The 13,441-nt window shown below is 54.4% G+C and overlaps 2 protein-coding genes across 3 annotated transcripts; one reads left to right on the top strand and one right to left on the bottom strand.

Moving 5' to 3' along the window:
- Nucleotides 1–4,205: 4,205 nt before the first annotated feature.
- On the bottom strand, nt 4,206–8,121 carry ALYREF (Aly/REF export factor). The gene is made up of 6 exons (XM_057536039.1): nt 7,749–8,121; nt 7,158–7,289; nt 5,526–5,673; nt 4,889–4,952; nt 4,616–4,793; nt 4,206–4,522 (listed from the first exon to the last, which is right to left on the bottom strand). Exons 1-6 carry the CDS (start codon nt 7,983–7,985, stop codon nt 4,508–4,510), a joined length of 774 nt encoding a protein of 257 aa, XP_057392022.1. The 5' UTR covers nt 7,986–8,121; the 3' UTR covers nt 4,206–4,507.
- Nucleotides 8,122–8,124: 3 nt separating this feature from the next.
- On the top strand, nt 8,125–12,813 carry ANAPC11 (anaphase promoting complex subunit 11). Of its 2 annotated transcripts, none has more exons than XM_057536040.1 (3): nt 8,125–8,266; nt 8,758–8,878; nt 12,451–12,813. In XM_057536040.1, the coding sequence occupies exons 2-3, from the start codon at nt 8,770–8,772 to the stop codon at nt 12,594–12,596; spliced, it is 255 nt and encodes an 84-aa protein (XP_057392023.1). In that variant the 5' UTR covers nt 8,125–8,266; nt 8,758–8,769; the 3' UTR covers nt 12,597–12,813. The 2 variants fall into 2 exon arrangements, with proteins under 2 accessions (XP_057392023.1, XP_057392024.1); XM_057536041.1 differs by having other exon boundaries at nt 8,155–8,242.
- Nucleotides 12,814–13,441: the final 628 nt, after the last annotated feature.

The raw sequence follows: 13,441 nt of genomic DNA, 5'->3' as shown, positions 1-13,441 counted from the left end.
AGCCCGTGCTCCGCAACAAGAGAAGCCACTGCAATGAGAAGCCCACGCACCGCCATGAAGAGTAGCCCCCGTTCACCACAACTAGAGAAAGCCCGCGCACAGCAACGAAAACCCAACACAGCCAAAAATAAATTTAAAAAAAAAGATTATAAAGAAAAGAAACTGCAAAGCAAAACCACAATGAGATCCCACTTCACACCCTATAGATGGCTAAAATAAAAAAAATAGACGGCAACTATTGGCAAGGAAGTGGGGAAATTGGAGCCCTTATCACTGCTGTCTGGAATGGAAGATGGTGCAGCTGCTGTGCAAAGATCCACGACTCCTCAAAAAGTTAAACTTAGTTGCTTTATGACCCAGCAATTCTACTCCACAGGAACTGAAAACTACCTCCACATAAAAATGTGTACATAGATGCTCACAGCAGCATTATTTCAATAGGCAAAAAGTAGATACAACCCAAATATCTATCAACTGATGAACAGATAAAACAAAATGTGAAATAACCACCATAGGATATTTGGCAAGAAAAAGGACTGGATACTATCACAGGCTATAACAAGGATGAACCCCAGAGACATTATGCTGAGTAAAAAAGCCAGACACTGAGGTCACATATTGTATAAATCCACTTGTATGAAATGTCCAGAACAGGCAAATCCAGAGAGACAGAAAGTGGACAAGTGGAGGCCAAGGGAGGGGAACTGAGGCATGACAGCTAATGGGTTTCTTTTTGGGGTAATGAGAATATTCTGGAATTTGAATGTGGTGGTGGATTGGTGACTCTGTGAATGTAGTAAAATTACTGTAAATGGGTTAATTCTATGGTATGTCAATTACATGTTAATAAAGCTCTCATTAAAAAAAAAAAAATCCTGTAGTAACAAGGGTCTCCTCTGGACAATCCTGGGAAGGTGATTGTTTACATCATTACCCTTTTGTACTGACTGAATGTGTTATTTTTTCAGTTAAAAAACTAGTGCTCTTAAGAGTACTTCACATTCCATACACATTGAAACAAAAACACAAAAGCCTACTCCATCATCTCTGCTTTTTCAGTCATTGTCTATGGATGTCACCCACGTCAGTCTCCAAATGCTAGGCCCTGGCGGCCCCTCCCCAGGCCAGGCTGCACCTCTGGTAGATGCCCCCACAGGGCTACTTCCTTCAAAGCCCAGCACAGAAGCCAGTAGTGAGGCCCCACAACCTCTGCCCCCTCCACCCAGCCACGCTTAGGCTCTGGTTTGTCCTGGCGTTCTCACCCCAGGACCTTTGCACTTGCTCTTCTCTCTGCCAGCAAGGCTCCCCTCCAAATATCCAGGTGCTCACACCTCCACCTCATCAGCAAAGTCCTCTCCCTACTCCTTACCACCCTCTGCTCTGTTTTCCTACACAGCCTTGTCACCACCTGACATCCTGTATTTCACGTTTCCCACCTTTCCCCCATTGGAATGTACATTCCAGCAGAACAGAAATGCTCTATGTTCTGCTTCACTTATTTCTATTGTAGTTGTTAGACTATTATAATTTCTCGTTGTTTCCTGTATTAGAGCCTCAGCTCCCTGCATTCAAGAACAAACCCTTGTTTAGAGAACTGTTGCTGAGCACAGACGCAGCAACGTTCCTCTTCCAGTATTTCAAACCATGTCTGAGTGTGACAACTGTTCAACGACTCTGGCACCTTGACTCCTGCTGGGTTTCACATCACCTGCCAAGGGACAGGGCTGTTCCTCCTTATCCACGTTGCTCTGTAAACCACGTGTATCTTTGCTCAATCAAGCAAACGTCAGGAACACACCCAGGAGCTGAGTGGCTCCTCTCCACCTGAGCGTCCCATCAGAGCCCAGAAGCCCCAGTCCCTGTGGGCGTGCCACCCTACCTGGCGCTGGCTTTCTTCTCAACACCTTTGAAAATCCTGAAGACTAACTGACCAGCCAAGCGAGGCATGTTGCCACTCCTGGACCAATCACTGAGCTTTCCACTCAGACCACATGGTGGGAGGCGGGCTGGGGCGCATCCCAGTGGGGGCCTGACCCAGCAAGAGGGGCAGCCCCATCCACCCGGTCTGCGAGACTGCAATCCACCATCTGAGCAAAGAACGTGAAGGAGAAAACGTGCAAGAGCACCAAGTCTATTTCATCCTTTCACTCATTCGACCAGTATTTTGGGGGATGAAGTGCTGGCCATCGCAGGGACACCCAGCACTGCCCTCAGGTGACCAGAAGCCTGATTTGCCTTGGAGCACAGAAGCTGCCCCTGCACACTCACCAGTCCCTTCTTTCCAAGAGTATCCCTGCGTGAACAGCAAAGCACATGGTCCTCCAGCCCTTGAAGTAATGCGAGGTTTCCCATTTCACAAATAAGATGAGGATTAAAGTGATGGGGAGGCTTCTCTCAGCTCCCTGCCAAAACACAGGCTTTTTTGACTCAGTCGCCTCCCCACCACAGGCCTCCAGCAACCATGACGTCACCCCCTCCCTACTCTTGTCACCTCCAGCTAGTGTCCCCAAGCCAACTTCCAGGTCAGAGACATCCAGCTCAAAGCAACCCTCGTTTGGGTCCACATCTGGATGCCTACCCACATCCAGTGTTTCTGCCCCCCTGGACCCACCACTGAGCACGGCCCCTGTCCTTGGCCTGCTTTCTTCCTGGAACTTTCCCTTCACTAACAACATCCTCCTCCCATGCAGCACCCCTTGGCCACTCCTCACGATGCCCAAGCCCCCAAATCCTGGCCATCACTAGCTCCAAACACCTGAGCCAACAGCCCACGGCTCCCCATCCCAGGGGCCACTAGTCCCACCATTTACAGCCTCTGGCCTGGGCCCAGCGCACCCCTCAATCAGGTGCTCTTCAGCTTCCAGGCGGAGCAGAGCAAGATGTCCTACCTCCTCTCCCAACATCCAGAAGGCAGACTCCGTGCCTGGAACGTGCCTGCTTAGCCCAAGGCCACCTCCTCAGGGATGCTGCCCGGCTCTGCCCAGATGGTCCGACCTCTACCACACCCACCCCTCACGACGACGGCACCTAAAGCCGGGCCCTGGATGATCCCTTCCCGTTAGACTGGGCTCCTCTGAGGGCAGGGATGAGTCACCTCACCCATCTTCCCATTCAGTGCCTGACATGGCTCAGGCAGCTCAAGTGGCAGCCGCTGGCTCTGCAGTGATAGCTCGGTAACTGACAGTTAAAGGGCCACCCCTTAATCACACACCTTCCTCGTGACTCACTCCAGCCCCATCCCGAACATGGAAGCCTGGAAGCCTCCTGAGCTGCGGGCCATGGCAGCTGCCTCCGGAAGAGCCAATGGCTGCCATAAGGCTGGGGTGACTCTGAGCTCCATTCTGCAGGCCCCCACCCACCCCTCCCCACAGTCTCTATTCTCAAAAAGCTGTCACCATGTTCTAACCAACCCAGCATCAGGTGATAAAGGTTCCCCCTCCCACCCCACCCTGGAATGTACCTGTGAGCCACAGAACCAGGACCCTGTGAGTAGCTCACAGGCATGCCCTCAGGAGACGGGGCACAAAGGGGTGTCCGTGCCCTGCATCCCACAGGGATCTCGGCGCCTCCTAAACCACAGAAACTGCATGGCAGGTCACTGGCGTTCGAGCGTGTGACGTCACTGTCCAGCTCTATTCTGTCCCAGGAGTGGTCCAGATGGGCACCTGTGCCTGCCAGCCCCTCCAGTTCTCTGCAGATCAAATTATATTCTTCCGCAGCTCCCACTAGCTACATCACCAAGTACGTAACTAAGGAAACACCCTAACACAGTGCTCCTTCCTTGATGACACAAAAGACAAGAAACACGAGGGGATTATGTTGCAAAGGCAGAACTGCTAAATCACATTTCTGAGAACCACAGCATCAGAAGGAAAGGACAGCTCAACCCAGAAGCCATCTGAAATCTGGCAGAAACACAGGGCACCCCGCCCCTCACCTGGCAGTGCAGGCAGTGCACAGGCAGCGAACCACTGCTCCAAATCCTCCCACCTACCGGGGTTGGGGGTGGAGAGAAAGGAGTTCAGATCTGTAGGAACAGAGATGGGAGAGCGGCAGCCACCATCCTCCTGCAGGCCAAGTGCCATGTGCCTGGCAGGCCTGCCCCATTTCCTCCTCAGATCCTGTGTCCCTCCTGCCCGCCAGACCACACCAGAGTTCTGGCCCAGGTGAGGACTCCAAGAGTGAGATGAATTAAACAGTTCCAGTTCTACACACATTTCTATTTTATTATGGCAAAGGTGAAAACACCACCTTCTCCACAACAGCAACCAGTAAAATTTATCCCAAAAATAACTCAGTACAAAACAGGTCTGTTTCAGAATTAAAAAAAAAAAAAAAAAAAAGAAAAAAAAAAAAAGAAACCTTTACATGAATTTTAAATCCTATTTTAAAACATAAAAGAAACAAATCCATCATTGGCCACACAGCCCCAGTCTGTCACCCCTCCCACCAGGGAGCACGGACGAGACTTCCGGGTCCTGGTCCATGCACGGATTTGCCGGTCTGTTTAACTGGTGTCCATCTGAAACAGAGAAAGAGAGGTTCTCACTCAAAATGAGGTCCTTCTCCAGTTGGTCTTTGTCCGGCCCCCACCCAGTCTTCCTCTGGGACTTACTCTTGCATTATAAGCATCCAGCTGGGCGTCCAATTCCTCTGCAGAAAGCTGCTGCTTTGAACTCCTGCCGGTTCCTCTGCCTCTGCCCCGGCTGCCTCCACGGGTGCCTCTCCGGGTGCCACCGCCACCACCAAAACCTCCCGAACCACGGTTTCTAGTCATCCCGCCTCTGTTTACGCTAGCAAAAAAAGGGAACTTGCTCACGTGCCTGGAAAGGCCTGCGGGGTGAGTGGATACCCACAGGCCAGCCCCGCCCAGAGGCCCCAAACTCACCTCTGTGCAGGTCTCCGCTGTGTGTCAATCTGTGAGGTGACGAGCTGAATGTTCATGGGGCGGCCTGTGGCAGAGAACACAAGAGGGCCAGCTCCTGTTAGAGGGCTCTGAGGCCTGCTGGCGGCACACAACCTGGCCTCCACGCAAGCATTAGAAAGGGGCACTGTGCACCTCAATGCTCCCAACAAGAGCAACAGCCTGGAGATGCTGGTGGGAGAACGAAATGTTGCCAACGACAGCCCCACCAGCGCCTCCTTGCTCCTTCTCCACCCAGTGTAGGTGGGTGTCTGTCAGGTGTCCGGGGTGCTCACAAGCGGAAAAGTACCTTTGTCTTTACGACTACAGCCCCATACTCAGAGGTGTACTATGGTGATTCTGAGAAAGCTTCACAGAAGTGAATCTTCCGGAAGGAGCTGAAGGAGGGGAGGGATGTAGCTTGCTGGATGGGGGTTCACAAGAAGTTGGTCCAGATGTATGGGGCAGCATGAGAAGTGGCAGAATGGAAGAGAGAGACAAAGGGGCGAATGCAAAGTGTCCTCAGGTAGAGGGGGTCCTACTCCTGCAGGGCTGGGGCCAGCCCCAGGCTCCACAAACTGGCTACAGTGCTGTAGCCTTTCTCGGCCAATCCCAAACGCACCATCCAAAGGGACACCGTTGTACTGTTTCATAGCTTTTAGTGCATCTGCCTTCCGCTCAAAGTGCACATCAGCTGTTCCTAAACTGCGGCCGGATCGGTCGTAGTGCACAGCCGCCTTCTTCAGAGTTCCAAATTCAGCAAAGAGTTCCTGAGAGTCAGAAAGAGCAGTTGTCAGCAATGCAGTTTTTCTTCTGGCGCCCCAGGGACACCCCCTGGAAGTATGAACTGCTTTGGGGTATTTCCCTGGGAGGCAGACATACATGTTGGGGGCAGGGCAGTGGTAGTGGGATCTGGGGTATGGGATGGGACAGGTGGGACAACAATTTCCAAGAGCAGCTGGGCCCGAGGGCTCCTGCCCACTTGGGGACCTGACATTTGTACCACGATGCAGGTAAAGGATCACAAAGCCCACCAGTGAAGGGCACAAAGATTAAGTCGCTATCTTCTTCAACAAAGGAAAATTTACAACACACCCAAGGACTGTGCCAAGAAGCAGCAAAGGTCAAGATCACAGAGCAAGGGGCTCTATCCACTTGTGGACCAGCTCCAAGGGCCCGCTGACTGGGAGCCCTGACCCAGCCCCTCCCCCAGGGCAGATTCTGGCTCACCTTTCCCTCTCCTCCTACTCAAGCCTGCCGCAAAGCCTGAAGTCAAGCGCTGCCATGGAAACTGCCCTGACCTCAGGCAGGCTGGGAGTTGGAGAGGGAACCCAGAGTGTGGGGCTACTCCGGCCGCAGGCACACAGCGGGAAGTGGAGTTCACCAAAAGCGGTTTCCAGTGGATGCCAGAAACCACCTTAAAAAAAGTGTTGAGACACTGTGAGTGCTCACCGGCCTTGCTCTGTCCTCCCACGGTAAAGTAAAGTGGCTGGGCTCTGGGAAATTGAACTCAGGAAGGCCCAGTACCCTGACCCAGCCATCTCCTGGACTGACCCCCAAGATGTCATTATAGAAAGCAAATTTAAATGTCTTTGGGGTTCAATCAAAGGGGAAAAAAAAAAAAAAAGAAAGAAAAAGAAAAGGAAAAGAAAAGAAAGAGAAAAAGGAGGCTTCAACCGAAGATGAGTTCGAGAATCATGCCACTAACAAAACCCAGGGGGTGAAAATAAGTGAGAATAAGACAGGGAACAAAATTCCATATAAGACACAGGCCTTAAGGCAAATGGAGCCAGAGTGACGCTGGCACCATCCTGCTTCTGTGCTTTGTCAGTTCTACAGAGAAAAGGCTTTCTCCTCGCAACAAACCGTTAAAACAGGCACAAAGTTAAGAAAGCAAATAACGTAGTTCTTTCAATACTACAGAAACGACACACATTCAACCAAGCTTCTGTTACAAAAGCTCAGGCAAAGGGCCTTCATCCACAGAACACGTCTTACTAACGAAGAGCAATGGCTCCTCAGACTAAGCTGGGGGCCTGTCTTCCAGCACAAACTGACCCACTGGTCAGACTTTCAACTCTAGCTTGACCTCTGCTTTGCATTCCTGGAGCCCTTACAAGGGACAGTGACTAGCCCTTGGGTGCCTGGGAGGGCTCACTGTCCTAAGGTGGGTGGGGATTCAGGACTACGTCCCAAACACCACAATCAATTCCGTGCGGGGTGACCTGCCCACCGAGAAGCTCAATTCCCTTACCTGAATATCAGCATCAGACACTCCAAAATCCAGATTTGACACCAGCAGTTTCCCACCGGTTTCCACGCCGGCACCACCCCCAAAACCGCTATCGAAAAGGTCATGTTGCCATTTGTCAGGAAGTTGTTTCGGCTAAAAAAAAAGGAAACACAAGAACAGAAAAAGACCCGTGAGTCTCACTCCAGGGCTGACCCTCTCCCTCACGACCATAGCAAGACCCTCCCCCATCACGGCAGGGAGAAAGGCGCGTAGAGGGACCCGCAGCCCCCGCTTCCCGCCCACGCCAGGCCGCAGCCGACCGCCGGGGCCACACGTCCCGCAACTTCTCGCTTCCCTCCACCTAACTTCCCGTCTCCCGGGCGGTCGCGCCAACGGCCCTTCGGCCCCCGGCGCCATGAAGCCAGGCGCCCAGCCAAGACAAAGGCCGCCGGGGTCTCCGCCTTGGAGCCCGGCCGGCGCGCGACCTCCCCGTCCGCTCGGCCGGCCGGCGCCCGCGCCCCCCAGCCCGGTTGGCCGACTGGTCGCCCGCCCCTGCGCCGCGCCGCTGGCCCGTTCCCCTGCCGCGGCCCGCCGCCCGGCCTCCGCACTCACCCTGCTGTAGGGCGCCGGCCGGTTTCTGCCGCCGCCGCCCGCCGCGCCGCGGGCGATGGCCGGCCGGTTCCGAATGGGTCCGCCGCCTCGGTTCACTCGAGCGGCGGCCTGCGCCCCGCCTCCGCGGCCGCCCTGGGAGCCGGCCCGGCCGCGGCCCCTGCCCCCGCCGCGGCCGCCTCGCTGGCTCCGGTTCAGTTTAATGATGTCGTCCAGAGACATATCCATTTTGTCGGCCATGGCGGGCGCGGAATCGGCCTCGGCTGGAGCCCGCGCGTCAGCACGTCGGCGCGTCACTTCCTGCGCCGCGCGGGGTTTTCCGGTGCCGCGTCCTCGGAGCGGCCGTGGATTGGCTGTGGGTCGGTGGCGTCGGCGAGGGGCGAGGCGGCGCGTGCGTGCTGGGCCAAGGGGCTCGGCGGGCGCCGCTGAGAATTGCCGAGCCGCGGCCGCAGTCGTTTACATACCTTCCCGCGCGGCGCCGGCGCTGACAACTGAAGGCGGGTGGGGCAGCGCGCGATTAGGTCGGTGGGGGTGAGGCCGTTGGGGCGGGGCCGGGCGTGCCGACCTTCCTTTGCTCCTCCCTTTCCCCTCCCCCACCGCACCCAGACCCCGCACCCCAGTCCCGCGGCGGGGAGGGGGTGCGGCTCGCGCGACCTGACCCGGGGTTGTTCCGGCGTGACCTCGTGGGGAGCGGGCGTGGGTCTCCATCTCACCTCGTCAGTTGTGTCCCCTTCAGAAGTTGCTGCACGTTTTTGCAATTGTTAACGGAATCCGACGCGCCTTTCTCTGGACGCCCGCGCACAAGTGCGGTGTTGGCAGACGCCTTGAGCGTCCGGGTCTCCCGAGGACTCGGTCCCAGCCCCAGCCCCCTTGTCGACAGCTTGTGCTGCCCTTCGGCGGCGCCTCCTGCCTGCGCTGACTCTTTGGCTCGGGGCGGCACTCCTTCTTTGGCTCCCAAGTGCTGTAGCTCTGCAGACTCAACGGAGCCTAGTGGTCTCTCTCCTCCCCGCAGGCTCCCCGCGCCATGAAGGTGAAGATCAAGTGCTGGAACGGCGTGGCCACTTGGCTCTGGGTGGCCAACGACGAGAACTGCGGCATCTGCCGGATGGCCTTCAATGGCTGTTGCCCGGACTGTGAGTGACCCCTGCCCGCTCTCTCTCGAGCTTTGCTTACCCTCCGGCCTTGGCGTGTCCCCAGAAATACCTGCACAGCGTCCCTAGGGTTTGGTTTCCTTTCCCCAAGAAAAGTTAATAGAGAAAAGCTAGGCTATTTGGGCCCATATTTGTACAAAGACTCCGTCAAAAGTTTTGTAAGAAAAAGAGTACAGCTTCCTATCCTGATGAAAGTCGCTATGAGACACGTAGAACAAAAAGTTGTGTTAAAACCTTTTATTTGAAAATTCTCAAGCGAACAAAAAAACGTAATGTTATAAGGTCATCCCCCATCCAGCACATAGAACAATGGGTAACATGTGTCCGTATTTGTTTGTTTTTGCCCAGATGTTTTAAAGTTAATGGTAAATGTGCAGCCTCACCCCACTCACTTCAGCTGCGTCTCTAAATGTAGTGCTTTTACCCACCACTGTTGTCACATCAGATAACATGACGATAGTTCTTTACTGTTGCCCCTCATTCCTAGTCCTTGTCCAGATTTCTTTAGTTGTTTCCAAATGTCTTTTTATTATTGGGTGGTGTGAGCCAGGACCCAAGGTGTGATCACTTTGTCCCTTCGCTACTTAATCTAGAACAGTTCTGCTTCGAGTTCTCTTACCCTTTTTTAAAAAGACATCTAATTCTTTCAGAAAGTGTTGTCTTGCAGAATGCCTGCGCTAGGGTTTTATCAGATTTCTTCTTGGTGGTGTCTTTTGCATTGTTTCTTTGTCCCCACTGTGTTCTGTGAAGTGAAAGTGTTTGGTTATACATTTGGGTCAGAAGCAGATTTTTGCACCAGTGAATTTAGTTTTTAGTCAGACCCAAGTGAAAGGATCTAAGGTTTTGCCTAGGGGACAAGGGTGGTCCCAAGAGAGAAGTGGGACTTGGGGACTGCTGAGAAGTCAGTGACCAGGCCTGTCACTGTGGGGCTGTGAGCATTGGAATAATCATAGGTTTTTGCTTCTTACCATGAAATTGACATCATTGAATTTTAGTGCAAATATTATTTTATCTTTCATCTTTACATCTTTACATCTCCTGAGAGGAAATCTCATCACCCAGGGGCTAATCTTTCCTGATTTAATCAAACAGGTGGGATGTAATCTTAGGAAATCAGTGATTGGCTCTACTTGATGAGGTTTTACATAACAGGGAAGGAAAGTAGAAGCACAAGGTCTGGCTTGGTTTAATCCATTTAAAACCACCCTCCTAAGGGTACAACACAGGCTGTGGGTAGGTACTTGCAACTTTCTCAGCAGCAGATTGTGGCCTCTGAACAGAAAAGTCCTCGGAAGCATTTATGTGGCCATGCCCCTGGCCTAATGCGGGCCAGTGAGCCTGTGTGTCAGAGATGGCACCGGGGGCCGCTTCCCAGTGTGCTGGCTGCTAGGAAGAGGGGGTTTAGAGTCTGAACTTTGGACCTGCTGGTTATGAAGTTAGAGTGGGCCAGTTGTAATGAGCAAGTGTTTGGCTAGCCCAGAACGCTTTCTATACAGATCAAGTGACGCTGGGTTTCTCTGCTGAAATGGAACTCCTATGGAGAATCTAGAGTGACTCAGGCTGTCTTAAATCTGCTCCTCGTCCCTGGGCTTTGGGAGTGAAAGTCTTGTTAAGAAGATTCCACCGGCACTGGCATGAGTCACCGTCGGCTTGCGCTTGTGCTGTCAGATGCCCCGGCGGGCTGCCTACAGGAGCCCTGCCTACAGGAGCCCTGCCTCAAACGGACAGGATGGCTGGGTACCCCCACCAATGGGCTGGCTGGCCCCTGCTCACCCTCTTCCAGACTCTGTTTGTAAGGACTCTAATGTTTTAGGGGTGATTCCAAGCATAGTTCTGCTGAGGTTGGAAAGACCCTGGGTGGGTGGGAACCAATATAAATCAGGTGTCACACACTGTGGGCTCCTGGCACAGAGTCCTACTCGCCCCACCCCCCTGGCCTGGGAAGCAGAGTGAGTTAGATCGTTTTGTATTTGCCAAGTAAATTATTTTCTGGTTGTTTTGTCATAAAAGTTTCAGAAAGGGTGTGGTGTTTCGTTATTGAAAGGATTTTTTTAAAAGATTGAGGAACACTGCCCCAAACAAAAGAGTAGAAAGATGGAAGTGCCCATCCCTTCTGACTCCATGGGGTGTAGGTACCACTGTGGGGCAGGGGCTGCTTGGGAATTGGGAAGGAGCTGCATGTTTTCAGCAGCCATTGAAGGATATTTAAGACCTGGCACCCATACCAGCCTCCTGGTCGGCCTGCTCCCTTCAGGCAGGGGCATCTGCCTTCGTGAGCCGTGTGGCCCTGGCCTCCTGTCTGTCAGGCGGGGTGACGGAGGCTGCGGGAGCACTGTGAGGTTGGACGAGAGCACAGGCCAGGTTCCCAGCTCCTTGTGCAGCTCGGAGCAGGTGCTACATGAGGTACTGAGAGCATTGTCATGTGGCTCAGCCATGGTGTTATCTCTTTAACACATTGTACAGTCAACCCTCCCTGTGTTTGGTGTCAAGAGTGAGGACCAGGACCACAGGTGACTAGACCAGCCCTGTGGTCACAGGGGTTCAGACCTGCACATAGGAACCACTTTGTGGACAAGATGTACCCTGTTCACCCTGGCTTGTCCGGCTGGTCCACTGTGTTTATGCACTAGTGACATCTGGATACAGCTCGTGCTTGATAGGTGTGAAGGGCCCCCAGGGCAATGATTTGGGGGAATGACACCCCTAAGAGAGGGTGGCGGAAGCAAGCTGCAGCTCCTCAATGCCCGTGGGGACCTGACTCGAGGCTGGGGGAGGTCATTGTGCTCTGCTCGCACCAGCTGCGTGATGGGGTTTTCTAGATTCTTGAAAATCAGAGAGAGGCTAGTTTCTCTTGATGACAGGCAGTGTAGCATGTCCTCTCTGTGCCAGGCCCTCTCCACGGAGGTAGCATTTCCAGGTGTGTGGGGTGGAGTGCCAGCAGCAGGTACCCTGGGCCTTGGAGGTAGGACCCTTTTAGGCTAGAAACGGAAAGGAAATGGAAGGTAGTGCTGTGTCACTACCAGCTGCCAACAGCCTGGGCTATAAGCACCTCAGTGTCCCCAGCCCACCCCCTGGTACTGCACTGGGTCCCTGCCGCCTAGGGAAGGAGCCGTCTAGGTCCCAAGGCCCCAGCCCACCTCACCTTGATCAAGAGGCTTAGTTCACCGCTCAGAGGCGGGTCACCTCTGCGGGCTCCTTGACACACTGATGTAACTTTGTTGGCATCACAGGTGCCAGGTGATAGTGGCAGAGCTGTGGTGTGTCTGCAGATGGGCCCAGCCTCTGGGAGGCCAGCGGGCAGGGATGTGGGCCAGGCCAGAGCTCTTCCTGCCGCTGAGCTCCCTGAGCTGCTCCCCCTTGGGAGGGGAGAGTGGAAGCAGGAGCAGCCTGGGTGGGCTTTGCAGATGTTTACCTGGGGCAGCTGCACGGCAGAATCCGTGGTTTCACTCCTGAAACCTGTCCTCTCTGAGACACGAGGCCACCCTGGGTACACATCCCCCACCTGGCTTGTCCCGAGCTCTGTGACTCAACTGGTCCTCTCATCCCTCCCGCAGGCAAGGTGCCAGGTGACGACTGCCCGTTGGTGTGGGGCCAGTGCTCGCATTGCTTCCACATGCACTGCATCCTCAAGTGGCTCAACGCGCAGCAGGTGCAGCAGCACTGCCCCATGTGCCGCCAGGAGTGGAAGTTCAAGGAGTGAGGCTGCACTGCCCTACTCCTCCCTCGCCCTGAGACGGCCCCACCCCCACAGTGGCTCTGGGCGGCCATGGTCTCCAGTGGGACAGTCCCCTTTGGGCTGTGACAGGGTTGAAACGAGGACTGGAGCTGCGTTTGTTTTTTTCCATCACAACATTGACACTTTTATCCAATAAGTAAAACTCATTAAACCACCTGAGCCTCGCCGGAGGCCTCCCGTTGCTTGTTTTCTTGGTGCTGAGGCTGCCTTGGTGTGCGCCGAAATGAAAACTCTCATGAATAAACATCTCGATGGGTTTCCGCGAGGCCCTGAGTCACATCCCCTGGAGGAGAAGGAGCTTGGGATCAGCCAGAGGAGCCGGGGCAGGAGGGATGGGCTCAGGGGCTTGTAGAGCCTAGCCGTGTGGAGGCCTGGGGACCACTCTTCAGGCTGGTCATTAGGACCCTGGCTGGACACAGCTGGTGGCCACTGCTTTGGTTCCTCCCGCCGGTGGGCCGTCCCTGAGCAGGTGCTGGTGGTGCTGAACCGGCTCTGCCAAGGCAGCTGTGATGGGTTGTCTTGATCCCTTTCTCCCCTGCTCCAACTGAAGGCCAGCTCCTTGTCAGGGCTGATGTCCTTGACATTAGGATGTGTGTCCGCAGGTGTCTGAGGGTCTCCCTTCCTAGGGAAGGACAGCCCTTGGGACATCTTTGAGCACTTCTGTTCCACCACAGCTCCCATGGGGTGGTGGCCCCTGGGGGGCAGCGGTCCCAGACCTAATGGTCTTGTGCAGCTTCTGGATGGAGACCGCTGCAGGCTGCATGTCTTAAGAGCACTGGCTCCTTCCAGTCTATTCTCAACCTCCCCCG

Source organism: Balaenoptera acutorostrata, chromosome 20, assembly GCF_949987535.1.
Source record: "Balaenoptera acutorostrata chromosome 20, mBalAcu1.1, whole genome shotgun sequence".
NCBI lineage: Eukaryota > Metazoa > Chordata > Mammalia > Artiodactyla > Balaenopteridae > Balaenoptera > Balaenoptera acutorostrata.
The sequence above is the reverse complement of the archived record's forward strand: the minus strand, read 5'-3'. Positions and strand labels throughout refer to the sequence as shown.

Excerpts from the sequence above, each read along its gene's own strand:
- ALYREF (XM_057536039.1), bottom strand. The coding sequence starts at position 7,985 with ATGGCCGACAAAATGGATATGTCTCTGGACGACATCATTAAACTGAAC. Across the intron at positions 5,674-7,157 it reads TGTCTGATGCTGATATTCAG|GAACTCTTTGCTGAATTTGG; the intron begins GTAAGGGAATTG and ends TCTGACTCTCAG. Across the intron at positions 4,794-4,888 it reads CAGCGGAGACCTGCACAGAG|CGTAAACAGAGGCGGGATGA; the intron begins GTGAGTTTGGGG and ends TTTTTTTGCTAG.
- ANAPC11 (XM_057536040.1), top strand. The coding sequence starts at position 8,770 with ATGAAGGTGAAGATCAAGTGCTGGAACGGCGTGGCCACTTGGCTCTGG. Across the intron at positions 8,879-12,450 it reads CAATGGCTGTTGCCCGGACT|GCAAGGTGCCAGGTGACGAC; the intron begins GTGAGTGACCCC and ends TCCCTCCCGCAG.